The 26,435-nt window shown below is 30.4% G+C and overlaps 1 protein-coding gene across 2 annotated transcripts; it reads left to right on the top strand.

Moving 5' to 3' along the window:
• Window positions 1–8,580: 8,580 nt before the first annotated feature.
• LOC129902106 (phototropin-1-like) lies at window positions 8,581–21,672 on the top strand. 2 transcript variants are annotated; one of them, XM_055977148.1, is made up of 24 exons: window positions 8,581–9,245; window positions 9,557–9,740; window positions 9,825–10,007; window positions 13,075–13,166; window positions 14,020–14,311; window positions 15,047–15,287; window positions 15,433–15,503; window positions 15,688–15,794; window positions 16,387–16,436; window positions 16,555–16,659; window positions 16,899–16,958; window positions 17,048–17,137; window positions 17,881–17,957; window positions 18,084–18,168; window positions 18,499–18,579; window positions 18,753–18,856; window positions 19,035–19,084; window positions 19,512–19,618; window positions 19,738–19,860; window positions 20,008–20,059; window positions 20,193–20,305; window positions 20,411–20,551; window positions 21,194–21,301; window positions 21,393–21,672. In XM_055977148.1, exons 1-23 carry the CDS (start codon window positions 8,702–8,704, stop codon window positions 21,296–21,298), a joined length of 3,057 nt encoding a protein of 1,018 aa, XP_055833123.1. In that variant the 5' UTR covers window positions 8,581–8,701; the 3' UTR covers window positions 21,299–21,301; window positions 21,393–21,672. The 2 variants fall into 2 exon arrangements, with proteins under 2 accessions (XP_055833123.1, XP_055833124.1); XM_055977149.1 differs by having other exon boundaries at window positions 8,582–9,245; window positions 9,566–9,740.
• Window positions 21,673–26,435: the final 4,763 nt, after the last annotated feature.

Raw genomic sequence — 26,435 nt, 5'->3', positions numbered from 1 at the left:
AGCTGGTTTTCCTGTCCACATCTCCATTGGCGTTTTCAGATCAATTGCGGTTGATGGTGACCGATTGATCACATAACAGGAGGTTTTGACTGCTTCTGCCCAGAATGGTTTTTCCAACCCTGCAGTCGCCAACATAGCTCTTGTCCGTTCCAACAAGGTTCTGTTCATCCGCTCTGCTACTCCATTTTGTTGTGGAGTAAGTATTGATGTGTTCAGTAACTGACATGGACTCTACCATTCAAAGAGTATACAGTCTTCTTTTTAAGAAGATTTTATTATGCAAAGACTTGGCTTCATACAACCCCGTAAGAGTATCACATATTTCCTTCGCCGTCCGTTTTTCTGCCACACTAGACAATACTTGATCAGCTAGTGCCAAGTGTAGATCAGCAACTGCGTTGCTGTCTATGTCGTTCTACTTGCTGTCATCAACAAAGTCTGTGGGTCTGCCTTCAATTGCAGCTAAGCAATTGTCTTTTCTCAATATTGCTTTTATTTTCATTTTCCATAATGAGAAATTAGTCCCATTGAATTTCTCAACGTCAAACTTTGTTGTACTCGACATTGTTATTTGCTTCACACCCTTCTAGATTGTTTCTGAATATTTTGGCGAACAATCGTGATAAACTGTACCATCACTGAAATTTACTATTCACGTGAATAGTACTATTCACTGAATTTTACTATTCACGAAAAGTTACTATTCACAGATAGTACCTTCGCATAAAATAGACAGAATAACTGAGGGCTCTGATACCACTGTTGGGGTGAGGAAGCACCACAACTAAAGTTTGATATGATAAAAATATTGAAAATAAATTGGACACGAGAATTTTATGTGAAAACCCCTCTAATTGATAGAAGGGAAAAACCACGGGGTAGAAGGATCTCACTATAAAATATGGAGTACACTGTTCTCAAATACAAGGAGAAAACAACAATTAACACTTCTCTCTTGTAAAAGGAACAACTACTAAAGAGGACACTCAAAACTACAATATTTATCTTGGTGTATAACTCTCTTTGTATTCTTACTCTCTCTTTCTGGGATTTTTGGATGATCTAAATGAGGGCAAGAGATCATCTATTTATAGGAGGATGAAACGCGTAAACGCGTTAATTAAAAGAAAAGTTGGGCAGTACACATTTTCTGTTTTTCAACAAAACGTGTTGTTCCCTTTTTGCATTTTCAACTTTTCTTTTTGACTTTTTCTTTTCTTCTTTTTCTTCCTCCTTTTTTTGACTTTCTGTCTTCTCTGTTTTCTTTCATTGGGAAATGAGAAAATAAATAAATGAAAGATAAGTACTTCAGAAAAAATTTCTTTCCCTTTCAAATGTGCCGCTAAGATCTCTGAGAAACTTTTGGCGGTTTCAATTTTATTTTAATTTATTTTTTTTATTGTGGTTTCAATCTTCTTCTTTTTTAATTTGTATTTTGTATATCACATTACAGGATCTCTTGCTAAATCTCGAGTTAATGAACAAGAAATTAGATCAAAGCAGTGGAACGATTTAGTGAAGATGCAACAATACTTATGCATATTTTTAATTTCAAAGGTAAGAACAAAAAGATGGAGAAGAAAAGGTAAATTGTATAAATTAATTTGTATAACTTTTTAAAGTTCTGATGATTATGTTTGTATAACTTCAAACGAATTTTCGAGATTTACAATCTTTTTTAGATTTACAGTTGTACCCATGTTTGTATAATTTTGAAATTGTATATAACCATCATGATTGTATACTTATTTGTATATTCCGTTACTTATTTATGTATTTTAAATTCAGTACTCAATTCAACAAATTGTATACTTATTTATATATTTTGATACATATACAAATTTATAATCTTTCTACTCATATCATCTTGTATACTTATTTTTATATTTTGATACTTCTTTGTATATTTCGAATCCAGTACTTAATCCAACAAATTGTATACTTATTTGTATATTTTGATACATATATAAATTTTATAATCTTTTGACTCATATTTAGAAAGTCTCCCAACAAAATTATACTTATACAAAATAGTCTACCAACAGAATTATAAATCCGGAAATAGCTCATTTATATTAATATATCTATCACTTCTTATTTATTAAGTCATTTTTTGACATATTTATTTAGGAAGTTAAATTTATTTTTCTTTATTTGGTAGAAGTCATGTTTAGTGTAAGAAATTTTATTGAGATTCAATTTTGTGATTTATGGTATTAGTTCTCTTTTTCACAATCGAAATTATCGCCCATTTTCCTCAAAAAAATTTGAATATCAAATTGTATAAATTATTAAATTCATGCGAAATATACGAATGAAAATATTTGTAACAAAGCTATAAAATATAATTAGACAAAGATTAATTGATTTTTTTCTTTTAACTATTTATAAAATTTACCCTGTCCCAAACCTACACGAAGAGAAGGGTCCACAGAGCACCGAAATGTTCGTTGGGGCTTATGTGATCAACTCCCACATGACCCATAATACCTGCAGAGCTGATCACATGAATTGGGTCCTCCTACTTTGTGGGCCCAACATTTTTAAGTAGTGTTGATGTTCAATCAGGGCGGATCTATCGACAAGAGAGTGTTCACCTGAATTTCTTTGATAAAAAAAATGTATTTTATATATAAAATTCTATTTATGTACATATGTAAAATTTTGAATTTCTTGTACAATATAAAAATTGTTAGCTCAACAAACCAGGTAATTCAAAATGCACCGCAACATTCCAAAGTTCGATTCACAGGAATTGCATTACTTTTTATATTTTTATTTTTTGAAATTCCTACATAAAAATTCAGAATTCACTATATATTTAATAGGAATAAATCTTAAATAAGGTGTCAAATTGGAAGATTGAAAATACTTATACCTTAAGCCTTACCAAAATATTGATAAATGTGTTTCACAAACTATCAAAATATTTTAATTTTCTGTGACAAATGTAGACTAAACACAAAGGGAGTCTAATCTAAAGAGAACTATATGCGTGTTTGAATTATTATTTTTTTATCTCAAGTATAAAAGAATAAAATTAACTTATTTTAATGTCTAGATTCATCACCGATGAATATAACAACTTAAAATAATTTTACATTGGTTAAAAATGTAATGAGAATTACCTTTAAAAGTCAAATCAATTGACTCTCATCAAACTATGAACTTACATTATTTCAAAATTAGTGCAAGGACAAGAGATTTGAATTTAGACAAAATTGATCTTATCTAGTGATCGATGGAAACATCTTCTTTGCCCTTAATTATTTGTCTACATACAATATTTTAGATAGGATTTGGACTTTGGTGGATTATATAGAAGTGTAAATTGACTACTCAAAAACCTAATAAACACCACAAACAAAAATTATAAAAAAAGATAAATTCATTCTTCTAGTGCCAACATTTAAACATGACTTATCTAATCACCACATGCCCCTAAGGTCCAACATTCCTTTCTCTGGCTAAAATGGTCATTTGTCCCCACCATTTTATGGGCATTTAGGTATATAACCAAAGGAACCAAGCAGTCAAAAATACTTGTGAAAGAAACACAAGAGGAAGTAGCTAAGATGAGGATAACCCCAGGGGTGGATCTAGGGGTGGTAGGGTGTTGTTCCATTTTCGTTAGAGAAATCGTTAGTATCGTAGGTAGGGACAATAAGTCCGTAGTGATGGAAATGACGGTCGAAAACCATATCTTTTATTCAAACGAAAACTATTTCTACGAACGAGAACATTCAAATTTCCTCGTTAAAAATATACTATATATAAAGGGTAATCTTTTTATTTGTTATGTTTATGTATACAAATTTTGAATCCCTAAATATATAAAACTAGAGATTGACTTAATGGATTAGGGTTCAAAATTCACCTTGATTTAGAACTAACTACCTTAGTTTTATAGTTATTAATTCTACTCATTATTTATGAAACGCTTAATTACTTGAGGGTATCTTTTAATTGATTTAACAATTTCATTTAGTTCGTTTTCGAAAACTTTGTTGATTGATAATTCGTTTATTTTGCACCACCAACGGCCTCAACTCATAGGCAAGTTGATTTCTTTGATTGAGATTGTATTCATTTTATCTTGACACGACACATGGATGTAGATACTCTTATGGATCCAACTTTGAAATTCAGATTGGATGATGGTCTGCTCTTTGAATATCCAGAGAGAAGGGTAGACGTCTGATTGGAAAGTTTATTTATCCGATTGTAATTTGATCAAATCTAACTTTACTATTAAAAAAAGATCAACATGTTATATGTACAAGTTAAACTATAGTGGTTGTTTGGTTGATGGATATGTGATTATCATCTCTAGATGAATTGTGAGTCTATTTTATTCCATATTTGATAGTACAAAATTAATTTAATTTCAGAAGTATCAATTTCGAGATAGCAAACCCTGTATTAGATAACAATTCTGAGATAAAAACAATAAAATGACATATTTCCTTTTCTCTGAAGCTTTTATCTCAATGTTTTATAACAACACCAAATTAAAGTTAAAATTACAAATAACTGTTTGTTCCAATTTATACCATTTAAATCAAATACATATTTTATATAATATCCAATATATTCTATTTTTAGTCTAATGAACTAAATATCTACCAACAAAAATATTTACTAGATAATCTCATTAATTATAATTCTGAAATAACTTGTTCTCCAACCAGACGATCATTGAAACAAAAACAAATGATGACAACAAAAAAACGTCTAGTCTTTTATTTCTCTAACTAATTGTGAGACAGAAAAACATGATAGAAATATGTAGTAAGATATGGTGAGTAGCCCTATGCTTTACTAGAGGGACCTCCAACTCCAAAAACGATAGACAACAACAAAGCCTTCCCCCCCCCCCCCCCCTCCCCCCTTCTATATGATAATTGGTACGTGCGATAAAAACTAATTGGTTCGTTTCTAAAATGCTTATCCAAACTCTTCGAGATGTATGGCCTTATGGGGTAAAATGCCTTTCGCTATAGGTTATCAACCGATTCGGAGTATCGAAATTGATTCTCTTATGAATTTGTCTCAAATATATATATATAGAAAACACTATAAAAGCATGCAAAGTGGGGATTATTGGGGATGGCAGGGGTGGGGAGAAGACAGTAATTTTGAAATATCACTTCTGAGACTTATTTTTTCTATTTCTATTAAAAAAATTATTTTAAAATTATTTTAAACAATGAAACACGAAAAAATTAGAAAACATTTTTTTGAAAAATCTTTTTCTTTGTACCAGACACATCCAGGAGCGGACCTAGAGGTAATTCAGGGGGTTCGGGTCGGCAAAAAATTAAATTGTATATATAAGGTATTTTTTAGAATTTTTTTATGTCATATATTAATTTTAAATCTCTTAAATAGAAGCTTAGTGGTTGAGGGATTTAAAATTAATCTTGAGATTCCAAATTCAAATCTTATGCACTATAAAAAAAAAAAATTGAATCCCCTTAATAGAAATCGTGGTGGACACATCCTTCAAATCTTTTGTCACTACAAAGTACATTTCGAATCCAATCTTCAAAACAATATCTAAGCCCACAACTCATGAGTGCAAGTGAGAGAGTGATACAATAGAGAGAGATCATATAAAATCAAGAAACAAGAATTTTAGATGCAAGAAAATTGATCTTCAACATTCTTCTTTTATATTATTTTTTTTCATTTTTGATTCCAAATGTTTTTGTATTATGTTGATGATTGAAATGAAGGCATAGGGATGAGTGTTTAGCCATGTGAAAATCTAGGTGTATAGGCATGGGATAAGATAATTCTTCATGACAATCATTCTTTCTTCTTGCTTCTCTATTTAATTACCCTCTTCTTAGCCTTTTATACTAGTAAAAAAGTTGTGTACATAACCTTTTGTCCACTCCCAAATATTTAAATTACTTCTTTTGGGGGGGAGTGTGTGTGTATATATATATATATAGATCAACTTTGTCTAAAGTCTGCAGGAATCAGGATATCTACTCACTTAAACTCCTCCTGCAATCAAAGGCAAAAGCATCAATATCCTACTTTCTGTTTTAGGTATGTATCAATTATGAGCTTACCTATGGTAAATAGCTGATAAATTTAAATTGTCTAGTTTGAGGGATAAGGAATTATATATAATTTTAGGACTAATTTATTTTATATTTATCGAAAATAATTTTTTTATTTTAACAAGGTAGAGATAACTGAATAAGATAGCATACACATTATCATCTCAAAACTTCAACTTATGGAATTACACTTGACAAGTTATTGTTGTTGTACTAATATTTAGTTTTATTTATGTTCAGCATGACTATTTCACTAAAAAATATTTCATACTTGATTTTATTATATTTTATTTAAGTCGAAGGTTTATCAAAAATAATATTTTAAATTTCAAAAAATAGAAGTAAAACGGTGTACACATCCTCTTTTTTTTAAATCCATTTATAAAATTACACGAAATAGTTTTTATATTTCGTCCGAACGTCCTTGTCAAGCCAGCAAAGGTAGGGCTATAATGCTTTTAATAGTGAACTACGTGTAATATTTCTTTTAGTAACTTTTTGGACAAAATTACCCTTCCAAATTTGAGATTTCCAAGTGTTCTTTCTATAAAGGGCTCTTTAATGGACACATACTATTTAAAAGTTAGCATTTGTATTTCCTACTCTGCCTAAGTATGAGATATTTATATTGAGACTCGATTAAATTAAAGTTCATATTAAAAAATTTCATATAAGGAGTAATACGTTTTCTAATAAAAGTAGATTTATACTCCAAAATCTCTTATTAAAAAGGAAGAAATACTTATCACTTCATCTCACTGATCTCATGTATAGTAAAACTTATCTTTTGTATAGTCTTTCTCAAGTCTTGTTATTGTCATACAAACTAACAGTAACAAAATATCATTTTCAAGCTAGCAAGTCTTGCTCTTGTCAATATCTTGTCACAGGCCATTATATTCAACTGCTATTAATATCTAGCTAAGCTACAGTGACTTCTATCTGTACATTTATATATTGTTTCTATCTTCTATTTTACATCAAATCCTTTTCTTTTTCTCATTAATATTCAATAATGATTTATTCTTATTTTTAAGGCTTGATATATTGCCATACCTTTTATACTAGTGGCAAATTTTATTTCTAACACTTGAATTTCGATTTGTTTCAATTGGGCATCTAAATATGTGATAAGTTATTATTATTAGACATTTTTAATTCAAATTTTGAAAAAAACCTTTGCACTTGTTCTCAAACATTTTTTAGGTATTTAAATTACCACATACAATATATCATATCTTTTAATTATACATATCAGCCTCAATTAGAAAATGAATGGGATTTTATTGTTTATTGAGGTGAATGCATATAATTCAATGAGGTGGCATGTTTTAATCGGTTAACTTATCTACGTAATGGGTGTTGTGGCTAACACATACGCAAGTCAATTTTTAAAAAAATATTTGAACAGAAAGTGTCTAATTAATATGAGTACCTTATCATGTGTTCAATTAGAATACGTCTTAGTTTAATTGTCTAAATGAAATATACTAACAAATTTAAAAGACTATTAATATATAAAATCTATTAATAATATAATACGTTTAAGATCACAAGTTCATAAAAGCTTTTTTTTATATATGTTTAACTTTCTATGCCAAAAGTCTCTTTTTCTGTATGAACCTTCTTATGCAGTCAAATACTAGGGCATGATGTTAAATAAAACATAGTGTACATGCATGTATTACAATTTTTTAAGTTGATTTAATTGTAGTTTAATTTTTATATGTTATGCTTAATAACATACTCTTATAGCAACACAAAAAAAAAGTCATGATGGCATGGTTTAAACTATACTCCTTCCGTTCTATATTAGATGAATACTTTCTATGTTATACGATAATTAATAAATTATTAATAGATTGATTAATTTTATTATTTTGTCCTTTGTTCATATTAATTAGCTTCTTGAAAAAGAAATTTTGAGTCTTCAAAATTTATTTAAACTTTCAAAGGCCATATTAATTGTAGGGGTAAAATAAAAAAAAATTAATTAATTCTATCCTGATTTAGTAAGTGGTCAATTATTATGAAACAAATATTTATAGTAAGATGTTCATCTAATATGGGACAAATGAAGTATGTGATAAAGGGATAGATTGGTACATGGAATAAGATGACATATTTCAGAAAGTTAATTTTATTAGAATATCTAAATTTTTATCTTATTAGCGATAATTTAATTTTCATCTATTAATCTTCTTCTCAATTTTCCCTTCCTTTACCCCAATTTCAAAAAAAGATAAAAGATTAAATTTAAATCTATTTGGGATATATATTTATCGTCAATCAAACATATATAAATCTATTCTCAAACATAATTTTAAATATGTCATATTTTCTCATCAAATTTGAAATTATTTTATTCCACCTGAAATCAATAAAATAAATTAATTCAAAAATTATAATTTCAAAACTCAGAGCAATCATGTCCGCGAATCAAACGACTCCATGTTTGCGCTGCAATCTTTTTATTTTTTTTTACTATACTTTCCGTCCAATCAAATATCCTCACGTAAAAGAAAAAATATATGCTGTGTGTAAATGGCGATAAAACTGTGTGAGAGCGCACACGCATATATAGTGTTTTGATACAGACATGAGAACTGTTTTTGTACGCAGAAATAATGGAAGAAGAAAACAAGCAATCTCCTCTTATACCACCATTGCCCAGAGATCCAAGAGGTTCACTAGAAGTTTTCAATCCTTCAACTTACTCTTCCCAATCAACAAATCCAGTTTTCCGATCACAACCTTCATGGAAAAATTGGACCGCCGCCGAGCACATTACTAGTACCATCCATGAAACAGAGGAAAAACCAGAGCAAATCGCAATTCCTAAATTGAGTAACGAAAATGAAGAAATCGCGACTTCATGGATGGCAATTTCTCCGGCGTCAGCGAAATTGACTTCTCCGAGTAGTCAGAAATCAATTACCGGCGGAGAGAAGGTTTCTTCTTCGACAGCGAAAGCGGCGGATGAAGTTGGTGCTGCTGCTCAGAGAGCCGCGGAGTGGGGACTGGTGTTGAAAACTGATGATGAGACTGGGAAATTGCAAGGTGTTAAAGTTAGAAATTCCGGAGATGATCTGAATCGTAAAACAGAGACTTCCAGAAGAGATTCCGGCAACTCTTGTCGGAGTTCCGGCGATTTTTCTGATGATGGAGCTGGTAAGCATGTATCTACAAATTTAAGTTATATACACTTCAAAATTAAATATAATTATTTTTCTTAATAAAGAAGTCTTTATGCTATCAATTCAAAGTTTTCAAAACTTTTCCGTACTCGATGTTTACTGAACCACACATTTAATAAGTTTGCCACAGATCTGCAATAACTGTTTAAATTAAGTTGGCAATTTAAAGATCTAATTGATGCTAACCTGTATAATTACACTGCTAATATAGAAATTAGTTACATTATTATCACATAAAATTTATTTAAGCTGTTTTGTTAATTTATTTTGCCTTGATTAATTGAGTAAATACAGGTAAAGAGAGGGGAATTCCAAGGGTTTCAGAGGATTTAAGAGATGCCTTATCAACATTTCAACAGACATTTGTGGTATCGGATGCAACCAAACCCGATTACCCGATTCTGTATGCAAGTGCCGGATTTTTCAAGATGACGGGTTATACATCAAAGGAGGTTATTGGCAGGAACTGGTAATAATAATAAACTATTCTCTCCATTTTATATATTTATTTTATTTTTCTTTTTAATCCGTTTTATTATTGGGTCGGATTTAGTCGGTTCATGCAGGGTTCGGATACGGATCCTGAGGATGTGGCGAAGATCCGAGAAGCATTGCAATCGGGTTCGACTTATTGTGGAAGATTATTGAATTACAAGAAGGATGGGACCCCCTTTTGGAATCTCCTCACCATTGCACCTATCAAAGATGATGCTGGCAAAGTTCTCAAATTCATTGGGTAAATCTCTAATCACCTTTTTTTATAAAAAAAACATTCCCTAAATAATGACAAGATTTTTTTTTATAGCCATACAAATATATGACTAAAATTATACATTTCAAATATTTTATAGCCATATAGATAATATCATAGCATATTTAATATTATGAATTTTAAAAATACTTTTTTTAGTTCTGTATTGAGTCAAACTAGATCATATGTATCATATATATTAAAATTGAGGAAGCATGTAGATATGTAATTTAGAGTTTTTCCACTGAGAAAAACATATTTACATAATCCTTCAAATTTAGGGTGTGTTTGGTAAAAGGAAAAAAAATTAATGAAAAAATGTTTTCTTGTAAAAGCAATTGATTTTCTTATTTATTTTCTAAATAAGAAAAAAAGTAATATCATCCCAAAAGTATTTATATATATTATATAAAGTGGGGGTGGAGGAGACAGTGAACAAAAAATGCTACTTATGGAATTAGTTTTTTTTGCTTCAATTAGAGAAGTCATTTTTTTTATTTTTAAAGAAGTTATTTTTATAATAAAAATATTCTCTAAAACATCTTGACCAATCAAATTCGAGAAGAGTGAAACAAAAAAAATACCTTCCTCCATACGAAACACACCCTAATTGTTTTTTAAGTGCACTAATTATGTCAATACTTTTTACATAAATAAAACTCAAATTGAATAAAATTTTATCTTGTCATGAGAAATAACTGATTTAATTACCTACTCTTCTGTAAAAATTAAAGGTACGACCAAACGGGTACATAAATACCCTTTTTTTTTTTACCAATTTAAACAATGCTAAAGATGAAAACACACAATAATTTGGATAACGACATACTTGAATAATGGTCCAAATTTTTTTTCTTAATAAATTATAATGGTCCGAAGTTTACACGCTGAAAGGTATTACTTCATCAGTTTCAATTTATTTGTCTGATCTTTTATTTGATATGAAGTTTTAAAAAGTAAAGAAATTTTTCAAATCTTGTGATGTTAATCTAAAAATACATAGAATATACTAAATATATTTAAATCTTATAGTCTTAAATATATCATGAGAAAAAGACTGAAATATTTTTTTAGACAAATTAAAAAAAAAGTAAAACATATATAGAAAGAGCGCGCGCTGTATTATTGTAGGCTGAATGGATTTGTTCCCTTATCTCTTCAATAATTCTTGCTTTCCTTTTGTAACCAGCTGGAAATTGTCTTCATCTTATCCATGGAAAGATTGAATACATGATTAAGATAGGGAGATGATGGGCCTTAATGTAAGAATGCCTTGTTTTGGACCATTTTCTCTAGTAGATATCATAGTAGGTAGGGGTGTACATGGACCGGATTGGTTCGGATTCTTTATAAATCAAATCAAATCATTTGTGTCGGGTTATTAAATTTATAAACTAAACCAAACCAATAAAAGTCAGGTTTTTCGATATCAATTTTTTTTTTGATTTTTTTGATTTTTTCGGGTTTTCGGTTTTTCATAGTATCTAATAAAAAGTACGGAGTAGTGCTTCTTAAAAAGAGTTCTAGTACAAAATATCAACATATAAGATGGAGGCAGAACACTATTTGAAGTTTTAACTTTATAATATAACTTTATAAGATGAGCTTTTTTTGTATATTATTTAGATGAATTTCTCAAGTCCAAATCTAAATATAAGAAAGAAAACAAAAATTATGAAAAAAATTTTAAAAATATTTATACATTACATTTTAATAAATATTTTTATGTATAACATAATTTAAAAGTGTATATCTATAATCGGGTCGGTTTGAGTTTTTTTAGTTAAAACCAAACCAATCTTATAATGGTCGGATTTTTTTTTCAAACACCAAACCAAGTCAAACCAAATTATTAGTCGAATTTTTTTTCTGATTTAGTTCGATTTATCGGTTTGGTGTGATTTATCAATTTGCCTTGTACAACTCTAATAGTAGGGAACCCACCAACTTTTTGCATGGAGTCCTATTTAACTAGTGTTACTATTTCATCGTTTTTACTAGTCGACTTTTGGAGTCATTGTCATGCACCCCTTGAAAAAAAGAACTTGATGGATTTAATTCTCCCTCAATTTTTTCATGATGGTAGGTGGGCCCTATAGTAGATAGTCTAATTTACATGTGGTTGCATTCCATGATAACATAAATTAATTTATGATTTAACTAAACACAAAATTTAGAAGAAGAATTGAAATATATATATATATATATTTATGTGACTACAAGTTATTTCATTAAGATTTAAAACAAAGTTCAAAGTTAGAATTTCAAGAATCAATCAAATTTTTATATGTTTTTCAAATGTTTCAAGTGTTAATTATTGTGATTTATAATTTTTTTGCGTCATTTTTAAATAATATATGTTACTTTTTTGTCATGATTTATGTGACACCGCTAAAATTTCGAGAGTCAATTGATTTTTTTTTATATATCTTTTAAATTTAAATATTTAAAATAGTTAATTATCGTGATTTACGCCTTAGAAGAAGTCGTGTCCGTCCCGGGCATCTCCAACGTCCTCCTTTGATATTCTAATCTGGAAGAACTAAAAGACTGACCCATTCGGTGATTTTTGCGGTTCCCTTCACTAAACCAACTTGAATCTGAAGGACGATTCAAATTAAGTCTTACCGAAATAGGATTTTCTTTTCGTGTCATATGCGCTTAGACTTTACTTTTTCCCTCTTTTTCTTTCCGGTGCAATATTTGTTCTCGAAGATCTTCGTTTCTGTGTAAATTTTTTTTTACATAATTATTAAATATTTAAAAGATTAAAAAAATTAAAATGAAAAAGTACAAAAATTATATAGCTTGCTTCTAGACTTTTCTATATAGTAGTAATATTAAACTATTTATTAAATACATTTCCCTTGTTAGATTGTTCATCAGATAACTCTTTCGGATTATGGGTTTTTCTATATATTCAAATGTTTATGAATAAACATATTCAACAAGTAATGCATTACTTTCTTATACTTAAATCTGCTGGTATATGATAATTAATTAAGTACATACGAATTAATGCTAATGAAATTAACTATGAAATTTTTGGCAGAATGCAAGTGGAGGTAAGCAAACATACAGAAGGCTCCAAGGAAAAGACGGTCCGACCCAACGGCCTTCCCGAATCATTGATACGCTATGATGGTATTATTATTATTTTATCATATTTTTTTCATATTCTTTTTTAAAATATTTTGAATTATTAAATATTATAGTTTATAGCTTTTTTTTTACATAATTTTAAATGCATAAATTTTATTTAAAAAAAATTATATCTAAATGTACAATTAAAATTAAGAAATTTCGAAAGATGAAATTTTTTACGTAAATTGACACTAGAGAGAGTATTTAGACAGGAAGTATAAAGAAAGAAAGAAAGAAATTATTTTGAAATTTGTGGTCTAAAGCAAATCTTTCATATTTGTGTTGCTATTAATCATTTTATTAAGGGGGTCGTTTGATTCAGAACAAGTTATCGTTTGGTTTGGAACAAGTTATCTCAGAATTAATTATCGTGGGATTAGTTATCTTGGGATTAGTTATCTTGGGATAAGGTGGATAAGTTATCTCAAACTTGACAACCAAACAAGACACCAAAATTTTATTCCAGGACTATTTTTTTACCTCAAGACTATATATGTTTATCCCTTACACCAAACGACTCCTAAGGATATAAAAAGAAATTTTAAAATTAAATTCTTTCTAATTTTTAAAAAATGATATTCTTTTTAGGACAAACTAAAAGAAAAATGTGACACATGAATTGAGATAGAAGGAATACTTGTTTAAACGAGACTGAGTTGGAAGGTTAAAGTGAACTGGTTTGTATATATAATTCGACGATAAAAACTTAAAAGAGTTATGTTGGATAGGTCATATTTTCGTGAGCTAATTATTTTGATACCTCTTGTAATAGGTAAAAGTACAATAATGATTTTGACGGTGTACATGACTTAAATCCGAATGTATTAACTAATGGTTAATTTGTTGTTGGCAGTACGTCAGAAGGAGATGGCTAGTAATTCAGTGAACGAGTTATTGGAAGAAATAAAAAGGCCAAGTAGGGCAAGAGCACTTAGTGAATCGACAAATAATCGACCAACTTTCATGAGAACGTCAGAAGGAGATCAAGTCGAACCAGACAGAAAGGATAAACTAAATTTAGTGAACAAAGCACCAGCAAGAAGACATTCCCATGCTGGTACTAGAACCACCACCATGAAGATGGAGAAAATTAATGAAGTCCCTGAAAAGAAATCTAAAAAATCTGCTCGTCTATCTTTCATGGGGTAATTAATACGTACTTCTCTTTTCTTCATATGTCGTAACTATATTATTCAGACTCTTTAAATATATTATCGTGCTCATGTCGAATTCGACATGCAACTCTCATGCGCCCTTTTCGAAAAGTCTGAACAACATAGCATCGTTCTACTTGAATTAGGATCTAATTTATACATCAATGATTTAATTACCTATTATTATTACCTTATGAATATTACTTCTATGCACTGATATTGTAATCAGATTACTTATAAGATAATTACATGTAGAGATTTCTATGATACACATTAATTAGTAACCTGATAAAATGATAGTAATATACTTAACGTATTACAATAGGTTAATTTAATTACATTTAGAAAAGTTTGGTTCAAGGGATTAGGTGGATTATCGCGGTATATATAAATTTTGGGAAATTAGTATTATTTTTATAATATAATCTTGATCTTACTTATTCCATATAGAAAGTGGAATAATTCTCCTTGTTGGAATTAATAACTTGATTTTGAACCAAACAACCCCAATAGCGTAAAAAGGGGGGAAAAAAGGTCGATGTACGATTAATCGTTTTCTTATAAATGGCTTAATTGTATAAAAAAAAAACTACATTTTCTGTAGGTAGAACTTATTAAACTGTTTGAATCTCATATTATATGTGACACTAAACAAGCATGCATGCACGTCCAAGATATATACAAATGTAACATTACTTTATATATGGTGTAATTACGTACGTACAGGATTATGAAGAAAAATCGTTCTAGTACTACCATGGCTACTGATGATGATGATTTTGAGGCAAGGATGACTATGGATAACGACGACGATGACGATGAGAGCGACAACGATGGACGACCAGTTAGTGTTGATGACAAAGTGAGGAAGAAGGAAATGAGGAAAGGTATTGATTTAGCAACGACTCTAGAACGTATCGAAAAGAACTTTGTCATTACTGATCCAAGGCTGCCTGATAATCCTATTGTAAGACTACTAATTCTTCACCTTTTAATTCAAAAATCAAAATCTAGTACATGCATTAATTTGTTGAATTTAATTTCTAGTTCCATAATTAATTAAGTTTTTGTACAAGTATAACATTATGGTTTTTTGTGTTTGATAAAATTAGATATTTGCATCGGATAGTTTCTTGGAGCTGACCGAGTACAGCCGTGAAGAAATCTTGGGAAGAAACTGCAGGTATAGTAAGCTCTCTTTTTTTTCTTAAATTTTGTGACAGGTCAAATGATGTCACATAAGTTGGAACGGAAAAGTATTGATCATGGCCATGGCACTAGCTAACGGTGCATACTTAATCTAAAGAAAGAGAGCCAAAATGACTTACTCATTATATTGTTGCTATTTGGTTTTTCTATTGTTATAGGTTTCTACAAGGTCCTGAAACTGATCCAGCTACTGTGAGGAAAATCAGACAGGCAATTGATAATCAAACTGATGTCACTGTCCAGCTCATTAACTACACTAAGACTGGTATATATGCTTTCCACAAATTTTTCATTCTTCTCATAGTTGTATATATTTTAATTTCTATACACTGAGGGTAAAATTAAATAATCTAAAGATAACTACAAGTAATTTTCCATCATAAGTAGAATTAGCAACTTAAAAAAATAAGGCTGGTAACATGCTAAAACAAGTTAACTACTGGTAGTGCAAATAAAAAAATTTATATTGTCAGTGTATATAAATTATCCAATATGCATATTGAGTTCGATATCCGAGGCAGGAAATGCTCACACATACATATATCTGCCTTTGGATGGATCAACCAGTAGTAATTAATTTCATGCTAGAGCAAACTTAAGCATGCTCATTCAGCTCATGTTAATCAAAGAAAGGAAAAGTTTATTTTCTCAAATATAGTAAAATTGTCTTTTGTTTTCTATTTCCCTTTCAAACTTAAAGACTGTGATTTGGTTCTACTTGAAGAGATGTAAGAAACTTATTGTGTTTACACATCAATTTTCCCCTAAATGAGTGACCTCGTGAGAATTATGGATTTTTTGGTTAAAAATACAAAGTATTTTATTGTTGAAGCAACTGATAATCTGTTAAAATTCAGGCAAAAAGTTCTGGAACTTGTTCCACCTGCAGCCTATGCGTGATCAGAAGGTATGTATATTACTAATATAGTTCTTGATGTTAAGATAAAAGTGTCGCGACTCTGAAGTTTTGTTGTACAAAAGCTTTCTTAAAATCCTTATTCAATGGATCTTTTGTCTATAATCAGGGAGAGGTACAGTACTTCATTGGAGTTCAACTAGATGGAAGTCAGCATGTAGAGCCACTTCAGAACAGTATCCCCGAAGAAAAAGCAACAGAAAGCGCAATACTGGTCTTAATCCTACTCTAATCCTCTTCAATTGTCTTTATTTCACATAAGTTTTTGCTATTCTTTACCCTTGTATCTCGTAAAGATATGATAGATACACAAGTACTCATGAATGGTCACTTAGTTTGAGCATTCGTATATATACCCAATCAAATTAATTCATGTTTAATGTGTCGTATATGGTCTTCACTTTGAGTGGTGAGGCCTATCTTGATGATGGTTTCCATTTGGTTCCCTATCAGGTGAAAGAAACTGCTGGAAACGTTGATGAAGCAGTTCGAGAGCTTCCAGATGCCAATTCGGTAAGTCCGAAACGTTGAACATGACTGTTTAAGACTATTTCTAGGTGTCGAATTGTACAAGGCTCACAAACTGCTGAACTGACCTGCAGAAACCAGAGGATTTGTGGAGAAATCATTCAAAAGTTGTTCAGCCAAAGCCTCACAGGAAGGGGAGCCCATCTTGGAAAGCAATACAAAAGGTAGATAGAATTTTTGCTTACACTCATCAATTGGTTTTCCATAAACAGCTATATATGTGCACATGAGATGTGCTTGCTCAGAAGAATGATGCTCCCTCCGTCCCAATTACGTGACACGGTTGGAATGTCGACAGTCAACCAAGTTTTCTTTGATCGGAGTTTCTTTATATGTCTTTCAAATATTTTAAGTTGTTGATTGTTGTGATTTATAGTACTTTTTACGTAGTTTTCAAAAATATAAATTTTATTTAAAAAAAAACTTAAAGCTTTTATGTCCGAATTCACTATCAAAGTTTTGAAGTTTGAATCTCGAAATTCCAACTGTGCCCCAAAAATTGGGACAGAGGGAGTAATACCTCAAAGTTCCAGCATTCTTCCATTATGCAGTTTATGGCTGGATTAGTGATCCTTCAACATGATGCTGTTCATCTGCCCTGTTGGCTTTCTGAGTTTATTAAAATTGTAATTCTCATTATAGTAGAAATTCTTTAGCCTAATTTTTATATGAAGAATTAACATAAATAGCCGCCTAGCCAATTACTTAAACTAACAATAGCCAGTGGGTGTATTATATATTTATAATCCCGTATAATCAATGTACGATATACATATACCAGTTAGGAAAAGTAAACATTGAATCCGCCTGGCTATTTGTGTAAACATCCCTTTTATATTCCCCTGATGATTATTTTAGTTTGAGTTTTCACTGCCCCTTTCATCACTGAGAGGTTTGTGATTTGTAGATCATGGAGAGTGGAGAACCGATAGGCTTGAAGCATTTTAAGCCAATTAAACCACTGGGATCGGGCGATACTGGCAGGTACATTTTATTAAGAACATGGCTGTCCCACTGTAGAGTAGATCAAGTATTATGATATGCTTCAGTCATCCAAAATGAATGTTTATGTTATCTTGGTTAACTTGGGAATAACTTGTGAACATGCAGTGTGCATTTGGTGGAGCTTTGCGGAACTGACCAGCATTTTGCTATGAAGGCAATGGATAAGAGTATAATGCTTAACCGAAACAAGGTAAAGAGTTAAATTGCAAGATCACAAATGTTGCTGCATCTTTTTTAGAGATTGAGATTATGCTGTTGTTCCCACCTTTTTCGATGGCATTTACAAAGTTATGTAGTCGTGTGAAAACTTGTCTTCTGTTACACCTCTACACATCCTTGTGAAGAGAACGATTGAAATTCTGGCTTCATAGTTTTCTAAACCTGTTCAATATATAAATGTGATAGAAACTAAGCAAATCTTGACTCTGGTGTATATGAATCTCCATTCTCATTGTACCATGTAAACTTATACTCTCTCATTCTTCTGTCTTCAATAAGGATCCTCTTATATTTTCTGCAGGTGCATAGAGCTTGTGCAGAACGAGAAATCCTAGATATGTTGGACCACCCTTTTCTTCCTGCACTTTATGCATCTTTTCAGGTATGAGAGGGATCATAATTATGTAGTTTCCATACGTTGAGAGAAGTGTAATGAGTAGGAAATGCAAGCGCATGTAGACTTGAATCCTTCACAGCATTTGATACTTGATGAATTCAGTGAACTGATAATATGCACCTGAATATACTGAATTGTTGAATTTTGCTGTGCTTCAGACCAAAACCCATATCTGTCTAATAACTGATTACTACCCTGGTGGAGAGCTGTTCATGCTTCTAGATAGACAACAAACAAAGGTGTTGAAGGAAGATGCTGCAAGGTACGTAAAACATATGTATAACCAAATTTGAAAAACAAAATAGTCTACAATTATACCTATCCAAGAAGCATTCTACAAAGTTTGCTGAGACTTTGATATCATATTCTCACGGTCCTTAAACATTTATTGAGCTATTTTCCATTTTGCTTCTGACATACAAGTTTTTTGTTTCATGCAGGTTCTATGCCGCTGAAGTAGTGGTAGCCTTGGAGTACCTTCACTGTCAAGGTAGCCTTTATATCCACATGTAATATGTATACAATCAAATCTGAATGATAAGAAAGTCTCTATTCATTCTTTTCTAACTAGTCCAATTCTACCAACTTTTAGACTAGCATGATCAAACAATTTCCTATACCTTATTAGTGATTGAGGAGAACGCATGTTCATGAATCAATGTTTGATGTATCCAATTTTTCACTTTCTGTTCTTTCTTTCAAATTATGTACACCATTCTCTTTGACTTTAGTTGTATGAAGTGATCAATGCTCAATAAGAGTACTTATGCCTTATGGTGAGTGATCTGAGTAAATGTGTCGATGTTGCATATGGCATATCAATCAAAGCAAATGCATAGTATATGACTATTTGTCTCTTATATCTAAAGAGTTGAAAAATCTATCTCCATGTATCCTGAGTTATCTTTTGCCAACAGGTATAATTTATAGGGATTTGAAGCCGGAAAACGTCTTGCTACAGAGTGGTGGACATGTATCTTTGACGGATTTTGATCTTTCCTGTTTGACATCTTGCAAGCCACAGGTACTTGACTCCTAACTTTTGTCAAGTTTGCAAAGTATTTTTTTTTCTCATGAGGTGACTTCACAAACATAGTTAGTTACTAATGAATGCCAATACACTGTTTTTGGTGATTTTGACAGCTTTTAGTTCCAGAAGTCAACGAAAAGAAGAAGCATCAAAAAGGCCAACAGAATCCGATCTTCATGGCTGAACCTATGCGTGCATCAAATTCTTTTGTCGGAACTGAAGAATACATAGCTCCGGTTGGACGTTTGTTTTCCCTTTTCTTTCTGGGAGAGCTACTTATAGATGTTTATAATCAATGTTTGTGAAGATTGTATTATAAATCAAGTTGTTATTCATGTATATCCTGTTTTTTGAACAATCTCTTTTCACTTGTTTATTAACAGGAGATCATAACTGGAGCAGGGCACACTAGTGCAGTGGATTGGTGGGCTCTTGGTAATTCTTTAGAATTCATTTGCTCTTTGAGTGCTGATATTGGCTGATCCATCAATCTTCACTAAGACCTTTTTGTACCATACTTGCCTCAAATGTTTATGCTATTGTTCACGAATAAATTGTCGTTTGGCAGGCATTCTTTTGTATGAAATGTTGTGTGGTTATACACCATTCAGGGGAAAGACTAGGCAAAAGACATTCTCAAATATACTACATAAGGATTTAAAATTCCCAGGAAGCATACAGGTATGATATTCCAATCTAACAATTTTAAGTGCCTCGATTTAAATGTGCGAGTGCATTTTTTCCCTCCAATTTCTAAAACTGTCTGTTTATATTCTCCTTTTACAGGCTAGTCTCCACGCGAAGCAGTTAATGTATAGATTGTTGCACAGAGATCCCAAAAACAGGTTAGGATCTCGCGAAGGAGCAAACGAAATCAAGCAGCATCCGTTCTTCCGGGGTGTGAATTGGGCATTAATTCGTTGCATGGTATTGTTATGAGCTCTTTCTTTAGCTCGTGTTAATCTGTCTTTGTCTCATCATATATTTGATTCCAGCTAGCATTTCAAGTTATTTGTTGTGTGAACATTCTTAAGATGGGAGACAATTCTCCCCTAACCAGAACTCACCCGCTGATTCTTGTAAGTTGGATGAATATGAGGTACATTGAAATACAATTTACTGAAACAAACCTGTGAAGAATCTAAATCAACCGTGACATAGGTGAAACCAGAATCTAGAGTTGATTTGTTCAAAATGAGGGTAGTCTTATTATATGTATACACTTTGAATGTTTTAATTGCATGTGTATGCATATTCAAGCTGAAATCATTGGTTCAGTTGAACCAACAGAACAAGCCCTAGATCCACATCTAAACTGTGATCATAGTATTAGGGAGAGGTGATTACACAGGACATGACATATTCACAGTTTATCAAGGACATGACCCTAGATAAGAAGATTTGGAGGTCGAGGATTATGATAGAAAGTTAGTAGGTAGTCGAACATTGTCTAGTTTCCTTATCAATATGGCTTCTTCGCTACTATATTTACTTTACATACTTGATTTTTGATATGTTTTACTTGAGTCAAGTATCTATTGGAAAATAACATTTGAAACAACTCTTCAGAACCCTCCCAAACTAGATGATGCTCCTTTTTTGGGAACTGAAGCTGAGAAAGAAGGAAAAGCCATCAACCCTGAGATGGAGGATTTACAAACAAATGTTTTCTAAGAGGTACTAGCATTTCTTTTTCTCAAAACTTCATTTATTCTACATCATCTATAGTTGGAGAATATAACTAATGTATTTATTAAATTTGCTGCAGAAATGAGAATATTTATAATCCAATCAAATCAAGTGCATGAGTGGAGAAAAGTGGTCTTCAGACCCTCCCTGCTACAGTTAATTACTTTGTTCGTTTTGTAAAGAAAATGATGGTTTTTCATTTGTTTTTTTTCGTTTGATGGTTTGTGTTTTTCTTTTTATGCATAGTTTGGTTGTTTTGTAATTCTTAGTTCATGAATTCCTCAGTAGATGTTGAGATAAATTAATTTGTTAAAGCTAATTTTCTTTATTTAACTCATTATTTATTGCATTCACTGTCATTTTCTAATTAATTCCTTTTCATGAGTTTCACTTTTGGGCGTGGAAGGAAGTGAAAAACTCTTCTCCACTTCTTCTTCTAGTGTTCGATTTTCTTGCACATTATTATTGGTGTTAATTACATGCTGAAATAACAGTTTTTTAATTATATTTTTTGTCAAAATAATATTTATTCTAAATACATGTATTTCAGATACACATGAATTAAATTAGAAGTAATTTATTTTAGATACACTGTATTCAAGTGTGATACGCATGTATTTGAGATATACTGATCAGGGGCGTCTCAACTACTTCGGGGGCCTAAAGTCAAACTTCATAGGAAGGTCTTTTTCTTTTAGTTATCATATGTAAATTGAATAACTATAACATACTTAACGTAATCCTACAAATGAAGTCTCGAGAAGGTAGGATGTACGTAGACTTTATGAAATAAGAAAGTTAACAATGAAAATATTTAATGAATAAATATAATATAAAGTTAGAATAATACAATCTGACTCAAAATTTAAAAAGTTTATATAATCATACTAGTATAAATTTGTTGCAGTGCTTAAAATTTAAAGAATACATCAAAAAATAAATTTGATCTTTTTATAAACACAAAACAATAGATTTTGCATAATGTAAAAGGTTTGACTGTTTGGTAGACGTTAGAATATTCAATAATGAGATAATAAAAATTGATTGGGGAATAAAAAAGGTAAATGTAAGAATTATAATATGGGTTTATGATAATCACCAAAGTATAAATAAGTTAACAAAAGTATCCACGTAAAAAAGATGCTACAATTAATTAAATACTATTTAATTTCTCAATTATTACAACGACTTCCACATTATATAAAGTAAACAAATACTATATATATATATATATATATATATATATATACATTCTTTAGGAAAAGTTGGGGGGCCTAAAAAATTTGGGGCCCCAAAGAGTTGTTTTAGTGGCCTTATGGTCAAGACGACCCTGATACTAACTCTCTCACTCGCCTCTCTTCTCTCTCATTTGCATATCTTCCTCTCCTGCTCGCCTCTCTCCCTATGTATCTATATTTCAGAATATATCCGAATTTTACAAATTTTATGTATACGTGCATTCAATATCACTCTCATGTATCTGTGTATGTATAATCAATTTCATTCCGTGTATATCTAATACTAATTTCATCTATCCGATATTAATATCATCAATATATTTACTATTAAATATTTAATATATATTTACATAAATATATGTATTTCATATCAAAATATATATATTAATACATTTATCAATTACCTTTAAATATTATTATCACCCGGAAAAAAAGAAGAGAGAGAGAAAGATCAGGGATCCATCGAGAGAAGGAGAAAGAGAGCAAGGGGAAAGCATAAAGAGGGGAGAGAGAGAAAAAGAGAAAGAAGAAGAAAGATTATATAATTATTTTAAAATATAAATTATTTTAATAAATACAGTAAAAATATTTATTTAATTAAATAATTTTTCCAAATTTAAATATATAATTGATCACTCATTGAGTTTAAATGTCTATTTTATGAAACAGACATATTTAAATATGCTCACCAATATAGTAGTACCTGATAGTTAGACGTCACAATATCTTGAATTTGACGACAAATACAGTACTGGTCCAATGCATTTTTTTCCCAATACTTTTTCTTATTACTCACATGTTTGAATTTATTTATTTTATTTTATTGATAGTTTTTAAATTTTCACTTCCGCTTGATATATTTAAAATTATAAATTTAATATTTTAAAAATATTTAAAAATATATTAAAATTAAATTATAAATTTAAAAATATTTTAATATTTTCTATATATCTTTAGTTTTAAATCATAAAACAACAACATATTTTGTTATATCACAAAGTGAAGTTTGAAAAAAGAAAGTATAAGCAAACCTTATTCCTAACATGAAGGTTGACATTTTAGTTTAAGATCATACGATTCAAATTTTATTTATTTTTTAAAAATTTCATATCAAGTGATCAAATTAAATAAATAATTTAAAATGGATGAGACATTTTATTTCTTGTATTATTATTATTATTATTATTATTATTATTATTATTTTATATATTAGACCACAAACTAAACGACACCTAGATACTTCGAATATTTTACACCATATCCTTTAGCCAAGAGAAGAGGAACCAAAATTACCCCTAATATAAAAGTTGCATTTATAATGCAAAACTTAAAGGTATAACTTTATAAGAGCCATATTTATCTTTATATTTAATATGAAAGTTCAAAATTAGCATTGGCCATATACTACATGTTGTAGTTTAAAATAGCTAGAGTTGGGAGTTTAATTATTAGGTGGTATTTTTTATTTTTTAAAAATAAATTATAATTTAAGGAAAATACAATTTTCATTAGTCAATAACAGATATATTGGGCCATTTGTTTAATAAACAGAGTTAGAAACCAATAAGGGTTGTGATGGAGTGGTAAGTATTTCTTCATTCGTAATCAAGAGGTCTCGCATTCGAGTTCCCTTGGATACGAAGTCGTCTTTGTTAAAGAGTGTTTACCCTTAATGTGGAATTTTTCGATGCAAATTCGAATTTAGTCGGACTCCAATATGAATGTCAGACACTGGATGAAAAATCAAAAAAAAAAATAACAGAGTTAGAAGTAAAATATTTTTTTAAAACAAAGAATCATTTATATTTATCAAATATTTTAGGGATATGCTAGATCATTTTCTCTTGTAGGAAATATGAGGAGGAAGCATTATTGCAACTTACACATGTCACTTTAATTCTAATAAAGTTTATATTCTCCTACTTTTTCTTTCCATCACTGTTCACATACTCATTTTAAAAAGGTGGAATAACTTGAGAGACTTTTATACTTGGCTCCGTTTGTCACCTGAACCCTTCTACTTACGACTTTGCCAATTGAATATTTAAACTCAATGAAACTTAATATTTTAAACATCTCTAACCGTTGACTGAGCTTATGTGGCAACTTGACGGTTGAATTGGACAAAGTGCGTGAGTTTCACGCATTTAAGAAAGTGAATGATTGAATAAGGACTAAAATAAAAAAAAAGTAAATAAAACTTAAAGAAAAAGGACAAAAAAGGAAAAAGGAAAAGAGAAACCCTCATTCCTTCTCCAAGCTCATCCCATCTCCAAACATGGCTGCCACCATTTCTTTTCTTCGCTGTCACCACTATCTTTTTTTTCTGAAATTGTCACTGTGAATCATCACTTGAAGAAATCATTATCTATGTCTTCTTTCATTTTCCCCTCATTAACCGTTTTTGAAAGCAAATTAGAAGGCAAAATATAAATACACCGCCATCGAAAAATATAATGCAAAGAAATATGTGTTAAGAGCAAAATTTCATTTTACCCACTTTGATTTCTTTAAATCTAACCTTTTGCAGCTATTTCAAACCCAAAATAGGGTTATTGCTAAAAATATTTGACTGATAATTGATATTTATTCTTCCATCGTAAAATCAATGGCTTGATTTGTGAAAATTATTGAATTTTGAAGTGAATGCAATTCAATTTCTTAATTAATCACCCCACTCCACCACTGAATCGAGAGACCGACGGTGATAGAGTGCAGGATTGGAGAAGGAAGGTGAAAAAATGGTGCTGAACCAAGTGAGGGCATTCCACATACTCATCAAACACAAGAAAACTAGGTGCAAATCTTCCAGAAGGCCGCATCATCTCCAACACCACCAGTAACGTCGTCGTTACCCAGCTCAAATCTTTTTGCAATGACATCATCTCTGGCAACTTTCAAGAAATCAAGAAAAAAAGGGTTATGGAAATGAGTTTGAGATTTTCATTAAAAAATAATATTTGTAATAATAAAAATGATGTGGCAATTTATATTTGATTTAATAATTGGCATTCTCTGATCGGCCTAATCTCATAATACATGGCTGATGTGAATAGTAATGTGTTATTCACATTAGTGCGTTTGAGAGACACACATGATTATAAGGGTTTAAAATAATATTTTTTAATAACTTTAAGTATTCAATTGGCAAAATTGTGAGTAGAAGGGTTCAGGTGACAAACGAAACCAAGTATAAAAATCTCTCAGGTCATTCCGTCTTCTAAAAAAGAAAAGAAGAAAAAACTAAAAGAGAAAAAAGAAGAAGAAAAGAATCATAATTTAACATAATTTTTTTTTTGTAAAAGTGCTTTACTACAAAGTACAAATCAACATAAATAGTTAATGGCAAAAACACTTTCTATCAAATGGGAGAGAAATACTTCCCTCACTTTTAACGAAAGTCAATTTGCTTGATAACTATTTGCATTATTATTTATGACACTTATTTTGAGATCGAATAAATTAAAATGATATTTATTTTAAGACGAAAAAAATATAGATATATATTACCTACTATCCAAATATTTAAGCTTAAGGGATCGTAAAGTCCATTAGAAAAAATAATACATTCATTAACTTTGTGTATAATTAGATACTTATTTAGTTATACACTCGATTGGGTATTATGTTATGTATTACTAATACTTAACAAATCATGATGTTAGTAATGCAAGAGTTTTTAATACATGCAGATAGAATTATGAGCCTGTTTGGATTGCTTATAATTTATTGAAAACAACTTATAAGTTGTTTATATTTTTTTGAGTATTTGGCTAGCCAATCTAAAATCATTTTGTACTTAAAATAAGTCCAAAAAATAATTGAGTCTGTTTGACTTATATGTTAGGATCTCAACTTATTTATTTTTTGATTTATAAGTTATT

Source organism: Solanum dulcamara, chromosome 9 (genome assembly GCF_947179165.1).
Source record: "Solanum dulcamara chromosome 9, daSolDulc1.2, whole genome shotgun sequence".
NCBI lineage: Eukaryota > Viridiplantae > Streptophyta > Magnoliopsida > Solanales > Solanaceae > Solanum > Solanum dulcamara.
This window is presented reverse-complemented; position numbering and strand designations above follow the sequence as displayed.

What these genes read in the sequence shown, in the direction of transcription:
- LOC129902106 (XM_055977148.1), top strand. Translation starts at nt 8,702, where the DNA reads ATGGAAGAAGAAAACAAGCAATCTCCTCTTATACCACCATTGCCCAGA. An exon ending in AAAGTTCTCAAATTCATTGG is followed by an intron (nt 10,008 to 13,074) that starts GTAAATCTCTAA and finishes AATTTTTGGCAG; the next exon opens with AATGCAAGTGGAGGTAAGCA. An exon ending in ATCTTGGGAAGAAACTGCAG is followed by an intron (nt 15,504 to 15,687) that starts GTATAGTAAGCT and finishes CTATTGTTATAG; the next exon opens with GTTTCTACAAGGTCCTGAAA.